The 21,091-nt window shown below is 38.7% G+C and overlaps 1 protein-coding gene across 6 annotated transcripts; it reads right to left on the bottom strand.

Annotated features, from left to right (window-relative positions):
* Positions 1 to 62: 62 nt before the first annotated feature.
* On the bottom strand, positions 63 to 20,097 carry LOC109062418 (proline-rich receptor-like protein kinase PERK2). 6 transcript variants are annotated; one of them, XR_006157221.1, is made up of 5 exons: positions 19,904 to 20,097; positions 18,144 to 18,201; positions 8,405 to 8,596; positions 6,456 to 6,550; positions 63 to 3,370 (listed from the first exon to the last, which is right to left on the bottom strand). XR_006157221.1 is itself a non-coding variant. In XM_042744965.1 (3 exons), the coding sequence occupies exon 3, from the start codon at positions 2,796 to 2,798 to the stop codon at positions 2,121 to 2,123; it is 678 nt and encodes a 225-aa protein (XP_042600899.1). In that variant the 5' UTR covers positions 2,799 to 3,370; positions 6,456 to 6,550; positions 15,117 to 16,334; the 3' UTR covers positions 63 to 2,120. The 6 variants fall into 6 exon arrangements, 2 of the variants coding, with proteins under 2 accessions (XP_042600899.1, XP_042600898.1); XR_006157220.1 differs by lacking the exons at positions 18,144 to 18,201; positions 19,904 to 20,097 and adding exons at positions 14,766 to 14,981; positions 15,117 to 16,961; XR_006157218.1 differs by lacking the exons at positions 18,144 to 18,201; positions 19,904 to 20,097 and adding an exon at positions 15,117 to 16,930.
* Positions 20,098 to 21,091: the final 994 nt, after the last annotated feature.

The following is a 21,091-nucleotide window of genomic DNA, read 5'->3' as shown; positions in this document are numbered from 1 at the left end:
CATGAAATATCTTCACTTGGTTAATACCTGTGGTTTCCAGAAGAAAAGACATGGGCAAAATGAAAGCAGAGATGATTTCTTTATTTGATTCCACTTTGATACACACAAGCGCTTATTCGTTTAAATTTAGCAATGTTGGAAGAAAAGCAAAAGGCAGATCTCTGCAGGAGTGGAAGTGAAAAGAAACCTCGATGGCTTTCGGATTCAAGGGCATGCTTTTCATTACATCCTCTTTATTTCATACACACAACAATCTGTTTGAGAGGAAGACGGCAAGATTAACACAAACAGAATTCAGTCAGCACGACACTGACTGCTGTAAAAACAAACATATACATAAGAAAATCTAGTTATTGTTCACCATCAATATTTTACTGTAATCTGATTTTATATTCACCCAGTGCCTGTTTTATTGTGGTACTGAGTGAAGTTTATCACAAAAGTTGATGAAAAGCTGTATTTGTGCGTTTGAGGTGAATGATCAGCCATTCCGGTTTTGAATAATCAGCTATTCTCAACAGTCCATCATGGCTATGCTAAAAGCAGATTTTCTACAGTGGCTTAGAGTGCAGTGATAACGCTGAAGAGTGACGGTAACCTTGAAGAGTCTCTTGAGAGTTCAGAGAAAGTCACTGAAACACAAGGCATTGTGGGAATGCCGAGTGGAGGCATTCGACCAATTAGAGGCGATAATCTCCTCAGGCAACCCGGACCCAATCCCCCTCCCTTATGGATCTCTCTCTCTCCTTCCTTTGCTCAATCTCTCTCTGCCTCAGTCACTCTCCCTCCCTTGACTCTTTCCATCTCCTTCCTATTCCAATGCGGTTTGGCTCTTAGTCTTAAACTCTATTAACTCTGCCTTATTTTATGCCTGTTCTTTACAACAGAGAGGCACAGATTGAGAGGGGTCAATCAGAGTTGAGCCCATACGGCTGGGAAGGAGAAACTTTTCTATTTCAATTCAAAGGTCTTTGTGGAAAAGAGTTTCACTTTGAAATGCTGATTCAGTGGCCTCTGTAGGCCTGGAGTTATTGAGCTCTTTTAGGACCTGCAGAACATTATTGAAAATTGCAAGACGTCTTTAAATCCTCTGGCAGGATGTGACACGTAGGGTTATGATGAGTGTAAGAGAGGGACTTGGTGTTAAGGAAAAATACACCAGCATAGGGAATGTTCAGGCACATATCGTATTTACCTATTCCACAGTGACAATGGGCTCTTTCACATAGACTTTGATGTAAATTGCACAGAATTTTATTCTGTTCAGAGCTGTGATTGAAGTGTCTCTATACCTCTCCAGCTAGCTATGCTGTTCAACAGTTTATATTAGCAAATTGTTTTGGGAAGTAACTAACTAAAATTAGTAACTGCATTTATCAGCGACAGTACAGCAGAATATTTTTTATTTTTTTAATATTAAAGGAAATGCTACTGTTTAGTTATGCAAATTAGATTCTAATTTTTACTTATATTTATTAAAACGTATACTACTGTTCAAAAGTATGGAGTCAGTAAAATGTTTATTATTTGTAATTTTTTTATATCTTTATTCAGGAAGGACGCATTAAATTGAAAAGTGGCAGTAAATACATATACTGTTTTAAATAAATGCAGTTTGAACTTTCTTTTCAAAGAATTCCGGAAAAAAAAAAAAATAATAATAAAATAAATAATGGTTCCACAAAAATATTAAGCTGCACTGTCATGCTATGGTGAAAAACACAAAGAAGATGAAGATGAATGCAAATAGTCTTTAATAAATCCACACAAGGGTAAATATAGGACAGAACAGGCAGGAGACACACGTAGGGACCAGACAACAAACAAAACAAAACACAGCTAATATAGTCGAGCAAATTAGGATAATTAACCAGACACACCTGAACCAAATGATATAATCTATCAGAGATGGAAACTAGGTCAAACAGAGCACATGGGGGAAGAAAACACAAAACAGGTCCATGAGATGTGAAAGTTCACCCCCCTCTCCAAAGGCGCGACCTCGTACCACAGAGATAAAGGGAGGGACAGAGGGGGACTTAGGAGGAGAATAAAGGAGTGGATGTGGGATGGTGACAGGGGATGGCAAAGGGCCTGCAGGAAGACAGACAGGAGGTGGTTCAGGAGGTGGCCGGATAACTGGGAGGTGGACGACCAACAGAGTCCAGGGCAGACCAGATGGAGGGATGAGCCAGGGAGGAGACAGAGGGGACAAGGGTGGATCCGATGGAGGGAGGAGCCAGGGAGAAGACAGACGGGACAAGGGTGGATCCGATGGAGGGAGGAGCCAGGGAGAAGACAGAAGGGAGCCAGAGGAGCCAGGCAGGACCCAGATCACAGCCATGATGGCGACCCACAGTGGAGCCAACGGAGGGAGGAGCCATGGTGGAGGAAAGGCTGACGACTCCAGGGGGCCGACCAACAGTGTCAGAGCCCGAGGTGGAGACAGAGAGCCAGGGCGACGGGTAGGATCCGGAGGGCCAAGGCAGAGCAGATGGCTCCGGTAACTGAGGAAAAGGTAGGGATCCGGAAGGACGAGGTAGAGCCAGAGCGACAGAGGACCAAGGTGTAGCAGGAGGGAAGGAGTCTGACAGAGCCAGTGGGACAGAGGGAAGTGGTGTAGCCAGAGGAGTGGAGTCCCGAGGCCACATATGGTTGACGATAGACCAAGACAGAGCCGGTAGACTGATGGGCCATGGTGGAGAGGAGGGAGCTAGGAGCCATGGTGGAGCAGCTGGGTCGAAGGGCCGAGGTGGAGTCTGGGACTCAGAGGCGGAGACAAGGGATCTTCCAGCCATGACGCCGATGGAGACTGGCAGACCCGTGGCGATCCCACTACACAGATTGTGGGCTGAGGGTGAGCTGAGGGGCCACCAGGAGACAGCAGTGGCAATGGTGAAGACTGATATAGAGGAGGTGGGAAAGGGGGGCTGGGCAGGAGTTCCGAATGTTCAGGAACGGTGTGTGCTGCCCACACACACACACACTCACACCACAAGGCCACTCCCAGCACCGGGAGCGTCAGTGACAGGGGAATGGCCTCCATGGTAATTTCAGGACAGATAGACAGTTTGGGATGGACAGACAGATAGGACACTCTCCAGACACCGAAACATGACCTCCCTCCAGTTCAGTCCAGTGGTGTCTTGGAGGTCCACGGGGTGAGGGTAATTTGTCATTTTACGGGGACGTGACGCCAAGACGGGCAAATCTAGGTGAAACGAAACTAGAAAGTGGCTCTCCGCCCAATCCATAACAAAAAAGACAAAAAAAAAAAATAAAAAAATAATAAAATAACAAAAAAAAAAAAAATGCAGGGAAAAGGCACCGCTTACTATTTATCTTCTAGGTCCTGTCTTCTGTCACGTTACTGTAAGATAAATGAACAAAGAAGATGATGAATGTAAATAGTCTTCAATAACTCCACAAGGGTAAATCCAGGACAGAACAGGCACAAGGGGCACATGTAGAGACGTAGTGGACGGACGACAAACAGAGAACAGAACAGAACACAACTAATATAGTGGAGCAAATGAGGATAATTAACCAGACACACCTGAAGCAAATGACATAATCAAACGGAGACAGAAACTAGGTCAAACAGAGCACATGGGGGAAGAAAACACAACAAAACATGAGGTATGACATGCACAAATGTTTTCAACCTAATAATAAGAAGAAATGTTTCTTGAGCAGCAAAACAGCATATATATATTGTCTTACTTTTTGCTGTATTCAAATAAATTCAAGCCTTGGTGAGAATTTAAAAATAAAATAATATAAATATTACAGACCCCCAAACTTTTAATCAGGAGAAAATCAATGTTTGATATGTTTACTCTCATTTTACATTCAATCAGTAACCTGATTAACTAATTAATCAGCTGTATACATGTCTTTTTTTGACCATATAATGCAAGTCAATTGTTACCAAAACTCTTTGGCTACTACTGATCTTCTAAACCTTGTGTCCGGCAGAAGAAGGAAAGTAATACAGGTTTATAACAAAATGAGGTTGATAAAAGATCACAGAATTTTCATTTTGGGGGGATTTTTCTACCCTTTTAAGTAGCTTCTATCAGTCTACTTATAGCTTGCCATCTTTTATAGAGTACATTGACGGTAGTTTGACTACTTTAAATGTGTCTTACCTTGGCAAGATAGCTTCAAAATAGCTTTCCCAACATATAAAGTCAAGCCAAAATTTATTCAGAAACCTTCAACATTTCTCATATTATCACAGTTTATTCACTATTGTTTAGAAAATGGTTATAAAATATGACAAAAACTGAGAGTTAAACTGTATCAGAAAAAAAAAATCATCTCGATAATGTCAGATAACTTTGATAGAAAGGTATGTAATGGATTACTATCAACCAAAAATTATTCAGACGACTGTTAGTATGACAATATTTACACAACTATCAATACTTTGTTGGGCCACCCTTAGCAACCTCAGTTACCACTTTTCCACTGGGGCTGGTGCCAGTACTTGAACCGGTGCTCAGCCAAGTTTGGCACTCATTCAGAACCGGCTCACGTTTCCACTGGCAGTGAGCAGAACCTAAGTCACCAACCTACGTGACCAGAATTATTTGTTATCTTTTGCAGAATAAGAGCGTTGATCTCTTCTGCTGACCACTGCTAAACTGACATATTTAATTGTTGTTGTGAATTTTGTTAATTTACCTGAACTCCAACAGCTTTTAAATATAGGCTTATTTGAGATGCATCGGCACCACACACCACACATATGCATCGGTATATGACATCAAAGTACCGCAAGAGCAATTCAAAAGCATAAAGAGTCGTCTGCTTTCCAATTGCTCTGGCGGTACTTTGATTATTATGCAGATTGGTCTGCACAGCGCCGATGCATCTCAAACAATCCTAATGGCTCCTTTCAAACTTCAGTCTGTAGTAGAAGCTGACATCATAGGTTCCCTTGTTCGAGACCAGCAAGGTTTCGGGGCCAGTTCGGAACCAGGATCTGGGCACTGGCCCAGGATTATTTTGGGGTGGAAAAGCCCAGCCAAGTTCCCAATTAGGCTCCGGCTCCAGCACCAGCCCCTGGTGGAAAAGCGATAAATGACAGCCTGTAGTCTCCTGGGCATGCTGTCAGCCAGGTTCATGCAAACCTGAACTTCAATATTTTCCCAGACTCACTGCAGCAGATTCTTTATTTCCTGTTGTTTTTTTGGCACTTCATCCAGGCGGCACCGTTCCATCACCTCCCAGAGATGCTCAGTCAGGTTTAGATCTGGACTTAGTGGTGGGCAGTTTAGTACTTTAATCCTCTTCTGCTTAAAGAAATCACCAACCTTCTTTGCAGTGTGGTTGGGGCCGTTATCACACTAAAAGATGTAACAACGCCCCATGAGCTTCCAGGCTGATGGCAGCATCTGACTCTGGACAATTTCCACATACATTTCCGAGTTCATAATTTTCATCAATGAAATGTAGTTTACCTTGTCCACTAGCTGCCATACACCCCCACACCATCACATTGTCCCCACCGTGCTTTACAGTAGGGGTGAGACACTGGGGTTCTCCACATTTTAGTTTTGCCATCACAGCCAAACAAATTAAATTTGCTCTCATCACTCCAAAGAATTGACTTCCAAAATTCTGCAGACTTGTTGATATGTTCTTTAGCAACCTGGAGGCATTTTATTTGATTTCAAAGGTTTCTTCTGGGGTCATTCAGCCTGTTGCGAATGGTTTGAGCACACAGCTCTGTGTAAGTGGCCTTTTTGACTTCAGCAGAAATTATTTTAGCAGAATTTTTTTCTATTTTTCAATGCTAACTGTTTTATAAGTCTGTCTGTTCTGGGTGTTGTCTTTTTCTTTCTTCCACGACCAGGCAAATTCTTCACCTCACCAGTCTCTCTAAATTTCTTCACAATGGAAAAGACTTTCCCTTTAGGGATATCTAATCATTTTGCTATATTTCTGATTGAAATGCCCTCCTCATAGAATTTGACTACCTTTCGTCTCAAATCAGTTGCTATTTCATTGGTTTTGGCCATCCTTTTGTTAGACTGTCTCACAAATGAATTAGGATGAATAGCAGTCAGCAGTTGAATTAAAGTACACAATTAGATCATACCAATAAGTCGACCAATTACCAAGCAATGCTTAACGTTGTTCAGTCTGTGGTGTAAAAGGTCACATTAGCTATTAAAGAAAAAACACTTAAGCAAAACATGGTTAGGTCAAAGTGTCTGAATAATTTTTGGTCCCAAATTTGTTGGGTAGTCCACTGTATGAAGAATTTTTGGGTATAATATGTTGCAGTTTACTTTATTTTGCTATCCTCACTTAACAAAAATGAACTACAGTTTCCTGTACCCACTAGTAAACAAGTATCAAAAAATGATATCTGGTGACTGAATAATTTTTGGTTTGAATGTACATTTCTTGAAGAGACATTATGAATTTATGCTTTCACATACTTCTCCATGGACAGAAAAACACAAAGGTTTGCTTTCTTCTTCCAAAGCCCTGTCTTCCCCCATGACTTGTGGCACACTGGAGCAGGATTTTCTTACTGAAATAAAGAAGAAAAATGCTTGAATATGAAAATACAGTCTGTCATCCCATGTGATGTAGCCTCTAGTACAATTTTTAAACAACAATAATAAACAAATGTCTTGGATATGGTATGTAGCAATACATCACTCAGACAGTAATTGAACCAGCTATGTATTACTTACATGTAAGTTAACAACACGGGGGTGTAGTGCTGTGGGTGTCAGTATGTGTTTATATGCAGAGTCATTACGGGTGACTTATGTGTTGCTTGTGCAAGCAGAACTCATTTTGTAGAAAACATTATGTCCTTCTTTCTGCTGATGGAGAGTTTGGCCCTGCAGCTCCATTCATTCTGCTCCAGTAGCGCTGGGCTTCATGTACTGCGTGGTAAGATCAAGAAGAAGGAACTGCTTTTGAGTTTGGTTTGATCATGGATCACCTCCGGGAAGATCAGTACATAAATAACAACCAGTGAGAAAGACCCTCATAGGCCCTGTAGTTCGATTACAGCTTCACTCTTTCTCTTTTTCACTGGTTAGGTAACTATCACAGTCTCTTGTATCACAAGGCTTGTATAAATACTCAAAGTGTGAAAGAAAAGTGACATTTTCAAAGCGAACAGGTGCCGAACGTGGCCTTTCATTGCTTGTCTGTTCTCAGGAAGCTTCGAAGGCTTTCAGATTTATTGACATTGCTCTCTTTCCCTGCTTGTACATGTTGTTCTTATGGGTTTGGAGTCTTTCCATCAGTCTGGTGTAGTGTTTATTTGTGCGCTGCAGGCCACCGGTGGAACACAATAACACGCCGCGCATCCTAGCGTGGGAGCAGCCAGTATCTGTTAGGCTAGACAATTGACTAATACCTTTGTCTCATTATGGACTTGTTGTGTAAGCCATGCAACGTGGTGCGAGGCTTGGCCATGCGTTTCCATCCGCAAACGTGGGCATTCAACTGACCCGACGGTGAATATTAAACACTCATAAGAATAGTAGTGTACTGATATGGATAAAAACGAGGCAGTCCAGTTGTTTTCTAGGGTAAGGAAAAATTTGACTGTCCTCAGTTAAAGGGCATAAGTTGGAACATGCACATACTTGTGAAAAATAAGTACATTTTAGTATACTTATACTTAGTATGGATATAATCAGGAGCATTTCTAGTTTTGGATACTGTTTTGGATATAAATTGATGTAAACTGTCTTTACTTGCAGTATAGATTCCTTCACCAGCTGCATCTGCAAGAAAGAGCTGCTTTGTTGTTTATCAATTGTGACCCTGGACCACAAAAGTCGCTGTGGTATATTTTTAGCAATAGCCAATAGAACATTATATGTAAATATCGCTTTTTCTTTTATGCCAAAAATCATTAGGATTTTAAGTAAAGATTATGTTCCATGAAGATATTTTGTAAATTTCCTACCATAAATATATCAAAACTTAATTTTTGTTTAGTAATATGCATTGCTAAGAATTCATTTGGACAACTTCAAAGGCGATTTTAATCTCACATATTTAAATATATTTATAATTACACATTTGTAATGATAAAGTTGCATTTTAGTACATTTAATTGTATACCTTTATGTATACCTTTATGTATACCTTTCATTGTTATACCACATACCACACTACAATTAAAATTATTGTCATACTGTACATTGCTTGTTAGTAAATGCATCAGAATAGGTGTAAGTACATTACAACTGCATGTTCAGTACATCTAAGCACACTTCTTTTTCACAAGGGCATCCTTTCTTCAGTGGAACTGTTTTTGGCGTGGCAAGCAGGGACAGATGCCACATGGCCCGACAATCTGACATTGTACTAAAACAACAGCTGCATCATGGTACCCTTGGGATTTGACACTAACCTTGAAAGATATCCCTTACTATCCCAGAGTCTCCTCCTGTACGGTAGCTTGTTGGTGATCGCCCAAAAACTGCATCTGCACAGTAGCGCACATCAAAACACCACAGCGGTAGCAAAGCAGCAGAACAGCCTGTGGGTTTGGCAAGGCCTGTCTGACCAACTCACTTCAGCCCGCCTTTTATCCGGCCGTTTACTGTAAACACACAAACACAAACAGAGCGGAGCTCGGCTTCAGTGGGAATGGGTAATGATGCTGGTGTGTGTATGGACTGCTGTCAGCGATGAGCGGCAGATCGCACAGCATAGCCAAAGTATCCTCATAGGAAACACTGCTCAGATCTTAGGCCCTAATGCCTCGTACTGGATCATGAAGCGTGCGAAGGAACGCCAAGCAGCCTCTGCAGAGAGCTATTCTGGAGAAAACCAAATCGTGTTTATGCCGGCATGCTGTGTTGAGCTGTATCAACTCATCTATTTATATAAACAACTTTTCTGGGAGTCAACTATGAAAGAGTTTATAGTCAGCTGTAACAGAGCACTGGTTTTTGACTTTCTGCTGCATCTGCTTTTGGTATGTCAGGGACAATTGACAAACAGCAGGTCATTATAAACCAAAATAAACCCCAAAATGCACATCAGAGTTCAGATACGAGGTGGAGGTTATCATTTGTTATCAGCTGTAATTGCTGTCAAATATAGCTTCTCTTTGTTTAGTTTAATCAATAGTTGCCTCATTTTAACCTTCCGAGACATACTGGAAACTGGAAAGAATGCAATATGATTTACACAATATAAAAATACTGCTAATGCAAAGTTTTTTTTTTAATTCCTGAAGAAGTCATTTGGTAAATTTAGTTCATTTACCATGTGTGAAAGTCACAGAGGTAGGCAGGTAAAAAAAAAAAAAAAAAAAACATGTCATGAATGCCAAAGATATAAACAGAAATGAAGATTTGCAACAGTAATATACAAGCAGGGCTTTTTTAAATGTTTTCTTTCTTTCTTTCTTTCTTTCTTTTGTTTGTTTGTTTGTTTATTTATTCATTTATTTATTTATGTAAGTCATAATGGAAGTCTAAGGAAGTAGTGTGTATTTTAATAGTTTTAAATTAAATGTATTTTTCCCCGAAAATATGGTAACATCTATCTATCTATCTATCTATCTATCTATCTATCTATCTATCTATCTATCTATCTATCTATCTTGCATCTGCTTTTGATATGTACAGAGCAGTGCTGTCATTGTTCTAAAACTATCTAAACTAAAACTATTTTTAAAACAACAATTGAAATGAAGCTGAAATACTGTAAAATATAGATATTGGAACTTAAAAAAAACAAAAACTATAAATGTTGTTTGGCAACTAACTAAAATTCCTAAAACTAAACTTAACTATAACTAACTAACTAACCTACTAATGAATTAATTAATTAATGAATTAATGAATGAAATTGACAAAAGCATATAACAAAATTACTACAACCTAATCTAAATTTACATAAAAAATAGAAAATAAAGATATAAAAATAAAAGCAAATTCAACATATTAATACATACTATAACAGTACATAAATAGTACATAATAGTACATACAGTATAATATTTTTTCAATATTTCAATAGAAATATAAAAAACTAATAAAATTGATAAAAGCACATAACAAAATTACTACAACCTAAATTAAGTTTACATACAAAAATAGAAACTAAAACAAAAATAAAAATAAAAGCAAATTCAACATATTAATAAATAGTAAATAATAGTACATATAATAGTAACTATAATAACCATAATAGTACATAAATACAAATAAAATAACAATGGTTAAAACTAAATAAATAGCTGAACATGAAATATTGTTTTATTTATTTATTATTTAGTATGCACAAATGCTACAAAACACAGCTGTGTAAAAAAATAGTTATGGGGCCATTATGCAAAAATATTTGGCAGCTGAATACCATGATTGTCCAATCAGAATTGAGCATTTAAGAGAACCGTGTAATTAGCATGCTTAATGGCTACAGTAAACATCTGAACTAGATTTCCAACAGTGTTACAAGTCCTGATTTTTAATAAAAACAGTCTGCGTATCTGTGTAATTCAATTTTGATTCAGATATTGAGGGGAGTTAGCTTCAGGTGGTTATAAAAGGAAAAGCTCAGGGGAAATAACAGGCCCAGTGACCGCAGCAAAACACTGAGGCACAGTACACCCCATGCCAGCTTTAAAAATGGACATGAGCTCGGCTGAATATTACACAGCTATAATGAAGCCATGAAAAGCGCCCTGAAGTGCATTCCACGCATTTGCTTACTGTCAGTGTGTAATGAAGACAATAACAAAGCTAGTCAGTGCAATACTCCTGCTTATTTATGCATTCAAAAGACACTGAACTGATAGGAACAGCACGACCAGGCGAAAACATGCATTAATATAAACAACGTGCTGTGCTTTTAGATATAAAAATGCAAATCAGTTGCATGCTGAAATTGTCGGCCAGAATTTAGCAAATGTGTTTTTGCGCTACATTGCATTTGAAAATGTCTGTCCCCGGTTTTGATGGCAGCATATGATTACATGTGATCTTTAGAGTGGTAATTCAACAGAGTGCGTCCTCCGTGATTTCGCAGTTTGTGTGTCACTGACCCACATATAGAGCAGAGCAGTCTGTTGTCGGTTAGAAAACATTATCAGTGACATATTAATGGCAGCTGCAGGCTATGTAGTGAACACCACAAAAATGAAAATGTATATTTAGAGGAATGGACCGAATTTCAGTTAAGAGATTTATTTTACGCTCAAACCGAGTGAATGAAGTGTTTATACAGACTCGGGGAACTCAACAACCCCTAAAAGTGTTTGAAAAGTGTTTGTTTCTTCTTGGTTTTTGGTTTCAATAATAATCCACAACATAAGGAATCCTTCTGGAAACCTACGGATAACGGGGTAAAGCTATTTACAGCTTGTTCGGCTGTAAATTCTCAAGTCAAAAGGACCTCAAGTGCATTCAGATGTGTGCTGTTTGCTGAGACGGGGTGTGCGTGTGGATGGATTTGGCGGCTCAGTCATTTGAAGTCATTTAAGAATGATTGAAGGCAGTTCGGAACAAAGGAGGCTTCAGAAAATAACCAAGCATCAAAGCTGATGCTCAAATGCACTGTATTAAGCAAAAAGGGATATAATAACTGTTGTACGAGAATGGAGGAGCTGGCAAATGAAAGTCTTGATTGCATTGAGGGAACATATGGAGATGAGTGGGGTCTGGCATGAGCTGAGATGCGTGACCCACTTTCTGCTATGAATAGCAAAGAAAAGCAACAGATTGAATGCATGTAATCCTGATATGACATAATACACTTGCATTAAATGCTACATTGGGAGTACTTAGGAATCTATGAAGCAAACACTTAAGGATCAATTAAGGAAACAGTGCTGATGTGGATAATACCGTCTGACTGTCAGTCTGTCTGTATGCCTGTCACAGTCCATGACGGTGTAACTGATGCGATGACACTGAATCCTGTGTGAAAGTTGGCAACGTAGTAAAGATACTGCATTAAATTAGTCTAAAGATCTATTATTTATAAATGTAAACCTAAACTCATTCACAACAAATTACTGGTGTTGATTGCAGTGACAGAAATGCTGTAGCCACAATGACCAACTTTACTTACTTTAGGCATCAAGTGGGGATATGAACACCACTGGTACAAATGTACCAAATCAAAGCAAAACTTTTGAGTCAAATACAGTTTCTGTCATGAAACTCTAGATGGCGCAGTCCAATCGGTTCTAACTCAATGTGATATAATCTAGTCATTATTCAAATGGTGCAGCTGAATTTTTTTTTTTTTTTTACATCAGCAACCAATGAACTTGCTGCTCAACATTCAAATATTTGGCTAGTGCTTGCTTCAGAAACCCTCCACCTTCCCCAGCTCCACCTGTATAGATCTGCTACAGGGTAGTTTTTCTGCAGCAGCAGAATTTCCTACATGCTCACAACAACATGGTTATGAGTGTATTGGCAGAACTATCAGTTTTGCTATTAAACTTTTAGTGCTAATGAAATACATGGAATACATTTGTTTAACTGACACTTCATTAAGCCCCACCTTATAAATGTTGCTGTCCATTCAAATGAGCCATAGGGCCAGATTTGCTAACATCTTGCACAAGTCTAGCGATGAAAAGGTGTGGACAGTCATTTTCATGGCTGACCTTATTGGAGAGTTCCTTTCAGGTGCAAAATTTATGGGAGGAAAGTATTTAAATGAATCATGCAGTATGATTTACTAAGGTTTGCAGTAGTCAATTTACTGCTATTTGTACCATTATTTACTGCCCAAGAAAAGCATGTCTTTTGGTAAATTGTGTTGGTCATTATGGAAATGATCTTGCTGTGTCTGTGTTTCCAACTTTCCATCACCTCTTTTATGGGATTGCACTCTCACGCTAAATTGCCCTGTTTAGTAAATCTGGCCCATAGTCTATGAAAACAATTACAACACTCTTAAAAATAAAGACTTCAAAAGGTGTTTTTCCCCTTAGAAGAACCATAGATGTCAATTTTGGATTCCCCAAACTGAACAGTTCTATAAAATAAATAAATACATTATTTCATTCATTTAAAAAAAAAATTTAAAAAATAAATGTATAAACATTTTTTCCACTTTAAAGAACCAGTTAATGTTATTTTTGGTTCTATGAAAGTTTCTTGATGGAACAAAAGATGTCAATAAGAACCCTTATTTCTAAAGTAAAGTCTAAGGGAGTACTGTGTATTCCAATAGTTTTAAATAGAATGTGAAATAATTTAATAGTTACACAAGATATCAAAAAAAAAAAAAAAAAAAAAAAAAAAAAAAAAAAACATTATTTGCAAGGCAAGTGCAAAATAAATCTTAAGAAGTGTATGCTATTGATTAACCCACATTCTCTTCTCATCCATTCTCTTCTCATTGCATTTCATGTAATCTTAGAAACAATGTCAATTAGGTATCATAAGGTATCATAGATAAAAATGCGCTGTTGATACTGATGTTATTTAATAATTCCTAAGGTAATTCATTTAATAGCATTAATAGCATTAATAATACATTAATAGCTTCTCCCTCCATGTTAGCCGGTGGCAGAAAGAGTGCTATTATGGTAAATATGGGGGGGGTGGGGGGGCTAAGCAAAGAGTCAGTTGTCTCTTTACTCGTTTTGATGTGATCTTTAATGCTTCAGTGAGACGTGGCATGAAACTACCTATACAGTATATTCAGAAACAGCTGAACAATCTATGTATTTTAGACTGTAGTAAACAACAGTAATAAAATTATTACTGTTATGTAATATAATATGATATAATATAATATAACCATTATTAAAATACTTCATAAATAACAAATAATTGTTATATTATAGTAAGTGTTCCATCATCCATCAAGTGTTTCATCAGCTTGAGTTAAACTACACCTGCATGTAGGTTGACGTTACTTTATGCCCCCCATGCAGAACAGATGGGCCATCTGACAATGTTGTTCTGGCGCCATGCTGTGCACCCGACTATATTTGACACCGAAAGAGCATCGCACAAGATTACAGAACTCACAGCACTGAAATGTAATACAACACCTGTAACTTTTACCTGAGAGCCTCTTAACAGAGAAATACCTCAAGGTACCTTTGAGTTCTCATCAATTACGGCTGTGTGTGAGAGCCCTTACTATGGCTCAAAGCACAGGCGGTTGAGACTGAAACTGTGAAGTTGTACTTTTCCAAAGGGTGACTAATAAGTGATTTGCTAGCCGAAGGAATCAGAGTGGACATGTTCAAGATATCAGTCTCCCGCTTATGGCTAGACTGTTGTCCCCTGTGATCAGCATTGTGTTCCTGCTGAGCGTGGGATGATTTGTGCTAAGAAAATTACAGAGGCGTTGGCGTATGTAACATAATATTTGTTGCCTAAAACAAATAAATAATGGCATACATTATACAATTTCACTTACTTGAACTCACTTACTAACACACTTAAAAGACGTGCCTACCTTGGTTTAACTCTAAAAAGGCTTTGTCTTTCCAACTATACTGTGATTAAACTACTATCGAGTGATTTTATTAACTGTCTTTCAGTTTGAGAGGAATGTGCAATGCCAGCACAATTTAACAACTGCAAATTCATAATATTCCCAAGGAGTCCGTGCTTGGGAGGAGGGGGATGTGCTCTTGTTCACGATATTGGGTTTTAATGTGCATCGGATTCACCAAAAGCAAATAAACGTAACGCACAAAACCGCCCGCCAGCCCTCACACGCTCAGACTAAGGGGTTGGCATATTTGGTTGTCGAAGACAAATAAGTGAATGTCTTACCTGGACCCAAAAGTGAAAACGGGGGAGGTGAGGGGGACAACGACTCTGCAGCAATTTCGCTGTGCAGCAATGGTGGAGATCAGCGCAGATATACGGTGAATATGAACACCAGCTAATGGAACAAAATAAAGCGGTGGCGAAAAAAGAGCAAGAGAGGGAGAGAGAGACAACTCTGTCTCCCCCTCCCCTTACAGCCTCCTTCATTTCTCTCCATCCCTATGGCACAAAGATACAAGCACAGCCACAGACAAGCTAATCTCAACCAAGGACAGCATCAGCAAGAACTGAACACGAACGGTTGGGAAACAAACTACATTTCTTTACAGGCTAATTGCAGTCGTCTAAACCTACCGTAGTGCGAGTATATGTTCAAGTCGATACGTGTGGGTCGCTCTCTCCCTCTCTCTCTCGCTCTGTCTTCCTCTCCGTCTGCCTTGCTCTGGCTGCGTCCAGACATGACTGGGGCTGATTTAGGTCAACGCGTCTGTCTGGCTGAGCTCGGCTCAGCTGCCGCATCGCTGTTTCTGTTCGCCTCTGCCCTGACCTCTGGACAAGGACTAAGTCTAGGACTGAAAGCCACCTTAACCTTGGAGCGGAGCAGCCACTTTGGCTGGTTGCCGCGAATGGAAATGCAGACGGGCCCGGCTGACTGGACGTCTCGTGTGGGACAGGTTTATGATGGGACGGACAGGTGACGGACTGGAATCCAAGCTTTTAGCATCGATTTCTCAGCCTGGGAATCTGGTCTGGTGCTTGCAAACGATGGCGTCAGCAGCCCCCAAAAAATTAAGATCCAGGCTCGCTTCTCCAAATTCTCTGTCTACAAATGAGACCAACGTTAATTCCAAGTTGATCGACTCAGAGTTTGTCTTCTTTCTTGGCTCTACTCTCTGCCCCAATGAAAATGATCCCTCAACGGCAAAAAGAAGCAGAGCGACGGTATTTTGAGAGGAAGTGCTCGGCTCCTCTGCCTCCCCGAAACAAGCCAGTAGACTGCAGCTGTGAGCTCCTGTGCCTCCACTCTAGTCGTCTGGCTGTGCCGCAGTGCGTCTGGGAGGAAAAAAAAAGACTCTACGTCTGTAGCCGGAGTGCTGCCACTCGCCTAAAACCATTGCCGTGACACAGCAATCAGCTGACTTCTGTCAGCAGAATGATGCGTCATTATTTGCTAGCAGAAGGGATGCTGGGAAGTTTTTGGTGTGACATGCCACCTTAAAATGCCATTTTAATTCTTATCTCAAGTACTGGGGAGTAACAGCAGCGCTACTGATTAATAAACAGGACACTGTATGGTACTGAGAATGGCAATAATGCATCTTGTCTGCCCTTCACCCACCTTTATTTATGTTCTTTCTGTTTATGTTCTCCACTTTTTGCTATCTGACTTCCCTGTCTGTCTCCCTTCCAAACTTCTTCTTTGCTGCTCTGTCTCTCTGCCTCTCTGTTCCCTGTGAAGTGCATAAATGAAATGAAAACGGCTTCTAAGTTTCCAGTTTCCAGTATGAAAAGGGTCTCTCATCCTTCAAATGTCACATTCTCCTCTGATGGAACAAACGCAGACACAAACACACTCACATGCCCACCCTCCCCGCATCCGGTTTTTCATATTTGTGCCATGGCATTCACAGTCTCTTTATCATGGTACAGGTACACCTTTGCAGTCCTTTGTCTGCACATGGCTGTTGTAATTAGCATAAACTTAATGTATTTGTCCTCAAATCCATATGGTTGAGACAGTTTAGGGAGAGAAAGTAGAAAGGGAGCCACTAAGTGAGCACACGATGAACTGCTGGATCGAGTGATCTGATTTCTCCATCTCAAACACTAATGCCCTGCTGACTGCAATTGTGAAAACAATAATTGTTTGGAGTCCAAGAAAAACACCTCTCTTCCTCCTCATTTCACCAGTCTCACTTGTATATGTGTTTATTAATGGAATACCACCCCCCCCACACCCCCCAAAAAAACCTCCTTTTAGTGAAAAACACCTAAGCCTACAAAAAGAGTACTTATTATGGGAATGAGTGCACTTAGGTGCAAACTGAATGTAATGTTTTTGGACAGTTAATTGCATGTTAATTGCAATTAAATGAAAATATATTACAGTTTCCATTTACATCAAATGCAATAAGCTGAACTTTATCTTGTTTTTTGAGCCACTTAAGTAAGACTTAAGTAAATCTTTCTATGTAATTTCATTATTAAAATTGTTTTTCATATATGGTTAAAATACTGCCAAATGTATCGACAAGCATATTTGGTAAAGTAAAATTTACTTTAATGTAATTTCTATTAAAACTTGTATATCATGTATTTTAATATAGCCTATGTGTAATTACACATTTGTAATGATCACGTTCCAATTTAATATATTTAAAATATTTTAACTTTAAGTGTAATATCAAACAACACACTACAGTTAAAATTATAATCAAGTACTTTACATGTGCATGTTAGTCAACATCAAATTAAGTGCAAAAAAATATATATTAAAATATAAGGATACTTTAAAGTATATTATGCACTTATAATGTGTGTTAGAATAAGACTTTTAATTTGATATTTATTACATTTTAAAACTGTACTTAGGTGTGTTTAGAAACATAGTAATGAAAGTGTGCTCTCTTTTTATTTCATTAATATTTTATCATTATCTGCAAGTACAGTTTTAATCCAGTAAGACTTTCTCTCTTCTTAAGGACACAAAAGGAGAATTTTTCTTTAAAGCTTTGGTCACTCTTTTCAGTGCAGTGGATAGGGACTGGAGCTTTTAAGATTTAAAAAGGACACAAAACACAGTAAAAGTGACATATGACTCGTGTTATTATATGAGTCCTCTGATAAGTAATCTGATAGATTTGTTTGGGGAAGAGAAAGAGATTTAAGTTGTTATTTACTGATATTACTGTTAACTTCTGCAAACGGATCACTGACTCTAGGATTAGATCAGTTTCATTTGTGAACAGATCTTGCAGTTTTGTGCAGTGAATCAACTGATTCACTGTAAAAGGTCAGATGAACAAAAATAATTCATTCATGAATCCATCATTGCTACTTCTTTCATGAACTCTGCAATTCAGAATTCAGGCTTTATGATCATTTACAGTGCTTTCGCAGCTCTGGTCTCCATTCATTGTAATTGCATGGGGAAGAGCATCCAGCGTATTCTTTCAAATATCCTCTTTTGTGTTCCATGAGTGAAAGTAAGTCCGACCAAAAAGGGTGAATAAATTATAAAATAAATTTTCTTTTAAAGTTTTCTGAATTCCTTAAAAAAAAAAAAAAAAACGTGTTATATATTTAGGATTTATGTTAACATTTGTTAAATATCTCTATTGCATGTGTTTGTGTGGATCTGTATGGTGTATGATACAGCACCTGTTCAGTCAGTGATGCATCCTCTTTATCTCCAACAGACAGGAAAATGGACTTGAGCCTGCCAACACACACACACACACACACACACACACACACACACACACACACACAAACCAAGAGTCAGGTGTCAGCTAAACCACAACCTGACTGGACAAAACCTCCATTGAAGTACAAGGCTAAACATGCCTTTCCAATAATCACTCAAAACATACTTCACGTTTGGTACAAACCTTGAGCAAAATTCCATAAGTTTCAATGCAAAGTGGCCATTCACTCTTCATAACTATAAATTTAGCCATTTTTTTATTAACTCGCTTCACTGTCCACAACAGCATTTCCTTCTCCTGTTATTTAAAAGCATAGACCACTTACAAAAACCCAGAGAAAATCTACTGCTCAAGGTTGCTTGCAAAACATAAACGAGACCTTTCTACGAGTGAATGCACTCTGTTCATCAAAACACTTTTTGTTGCCTCCAGAGCAGCAACAAAACATTTGGTTCACTATTTACTTGGGAAAATCATTCTCAGAAGGTGCTGTTGAGTTTGATGTTTACAACCCTATAGATGCTGAAATATTAAAAGAAACATAATATCTAACGGTTCTGTAAAAAAAAAAAAAAAAGAAAGAAAGAAAAGACACAAGATCTATTCATAACCTTGAGTAAAACCTCCAGTGTTTACTAAATAAGAGATCAAGTTTAAGCTGCAGGAGACAAAAGTGAAGAAATAGAAAAAAAAGAAAAAAAAAAGAAAGCAATTCATACTCAATTTTTCCAGGTCACATTTCACCCCAAAATCTATGGGGTGATTTTGATTTTGATTTTATTTTGCATAAAGATAATTAAGCCTAATTTTTATATTTCACAAAATTAATGTAATACATCTATTTACTTTTTTTCCATAAAGAATAATTTACATTATTCTTAATGATGATTCTCATTAGATTCTCACTGATAGTAATGCAGTGATTTTATTACTTTTCAAATAATAATAATAATAATAATAATAATAATCCTTAGAAGGCAATGATGTTAATCCAAAGCAGCAATGATACATTAACACTTTACAGTTCAAATAATATCTCATTCTTTTTCACATTACGATAATAAGAAAGGGATTTTTTTTTTCTGACGTTACTCTGAGAATTGCGGGGGAGTGTTTAATTGTCATGCAAATAATTGCACAATGCAAAAATCTTAATGGTCCTAATAGGCTTTGTTGCTTTCGTTTCATTTCTTATGTCTTTTCCCTTTGGTTTTAGAGTAAAATAAAACTCTTGACAGGTTTCGTGATTCACCCACTTAGTAAATAACATGTAGCTGAAAATAAATGAACTGAAATAAACACGTCTCTGGATGAACAGTGATACTGGTGTCATTTTGTCGGTTGGTCTTTGATTAGCATCACTTCAGTTTATAGTCCAAAGGTTGGTTACACTTTAAACAAATGAACATGATTATATCACGACTGGAATCCTTCCAACAAATGCTGTTCCGTTTTCCTACGGTCTCTTTATCGAGCAAATACATTGACTCATAATTAACATGAAACTACTTTTGAGAATAGCTGTGCTGATGAAGTGATGCTATCGAGATAAACGTTACAGTTCTTGGAAGCTCTTTTCACATTAGAAACACGTGAAACCTGAAAAAGGAGGCGTGTCTTTGGCCCCCGTTCCTGATTTATTGCAGCAATGGGGAAGTAAAGCCGTGTGAAAGATAAGCGATCAGCCGTTCACTCCTGAACTCATGTCCTTACCTCAGTGTTCTGCTCCGGGGGAAATAATCTGCTGAGCTGGACAACTGGCTGTAACCGTTTTGGCCGTTCGGTGCAAGTTATCTGGGTGACCTCACCACAAACAAGTTCCCACTAAAGCAAGAGAAAGACATCTGGGTGACCTTTTAGAACAAGTTTCGAGTGAAACTGTGAGAACTTAGAGCTTTACAGATGGCAAACACAACCTTAAAGGCTAAAAGGAATACCTGCTGGGGTAAGGTTGGACAGTTTCAGTTGAACAGGAGCTCAGCCCTCTCTCTCTCTCACACACACACACACACACACACACACAAAGGCTCCATTGTGCGATGGCAGCGGCACAGAGAGGCTGGAGAATTAGCCTGGTAATGAGGAAGGCAGCAATGATGGGACAGAAAGAATGTAATGAATAACTTAGAGGCACGTTACTCCAGACCATGTCATAACGGCTCCAACTACCATCTGACCTGAGTGTACACACTGTCTGCACTGTTTCTCAAGCCAATTCATCTTTCTGGCAACTGCAGGAAGAGCTCATTTTCATAAACCCTCTATAAAACCCAAGCCATTTGATTGACATCTATGCAAATCCATTAATATTTGTTTGTGTGTGTGTGTGTGTGTGTGTGTGTGTGTTTGAGATCGGCTGCAGAATTGATAAGGACGTTCCCCTCGTGTAGTTCAGCTCCGCTGGGCTGAGACTGGCGAGATCATGTACTTTCTTGTCTGGATGTGTTTTGAGAGCAAACAGTCAGGATTTCCATGGCAACACTAAGCCAAGCTTGAGGAGTGGGGTTTGGATTGATAGTGAGGAGTGAATGAGTGAATTAAGCATGCCGCCGTCGGTGCGCCGTGTCGCCAGACCATTACTAAAGCTTCGCGTTTCAGCCCATGAGATCAAATACTGTCATTATGAGTGGATTTGTCCATCTTTGATCCTTCTGTTAAAGCTCACTTTTTGATGGCAATTGGACGAGAATTTTATCCTGTATGCTTGTTTTCTAAAATGACACCCTAGGTTATATTTTACCCTAAAAAAAAAAAAAAAAAAAAAAAAAAAAAATTATAATTTGTATTTTTCTCCGGTAGATTGATTACATTAAGATTAGTTTTTTTTTCAAAGTTTTTCTGAAATGTTGTTTAAATATGCAAATGAGGCAATGTTTATTTAAATGTGCACTAATCTGTATA

The sequence above is a fragment of the Cyprinus carpio genome, chromosome B19, assembly GCF_018340385.1.
Source record: "Cyprinus carpio isolate SPL01 chromosome B19, ASM1834038v1, whole genome shotgun sequence".
Lineage (NCBI taxonomy): Eukaryota > Metazoa > Chordata > Actinopteri > Cypriniformes > Cyprinidae > Cyprinus > Cyprinus carpio.
This window is presented reverse-complemented; position numbering and strand designations above follow the sequence as displayed.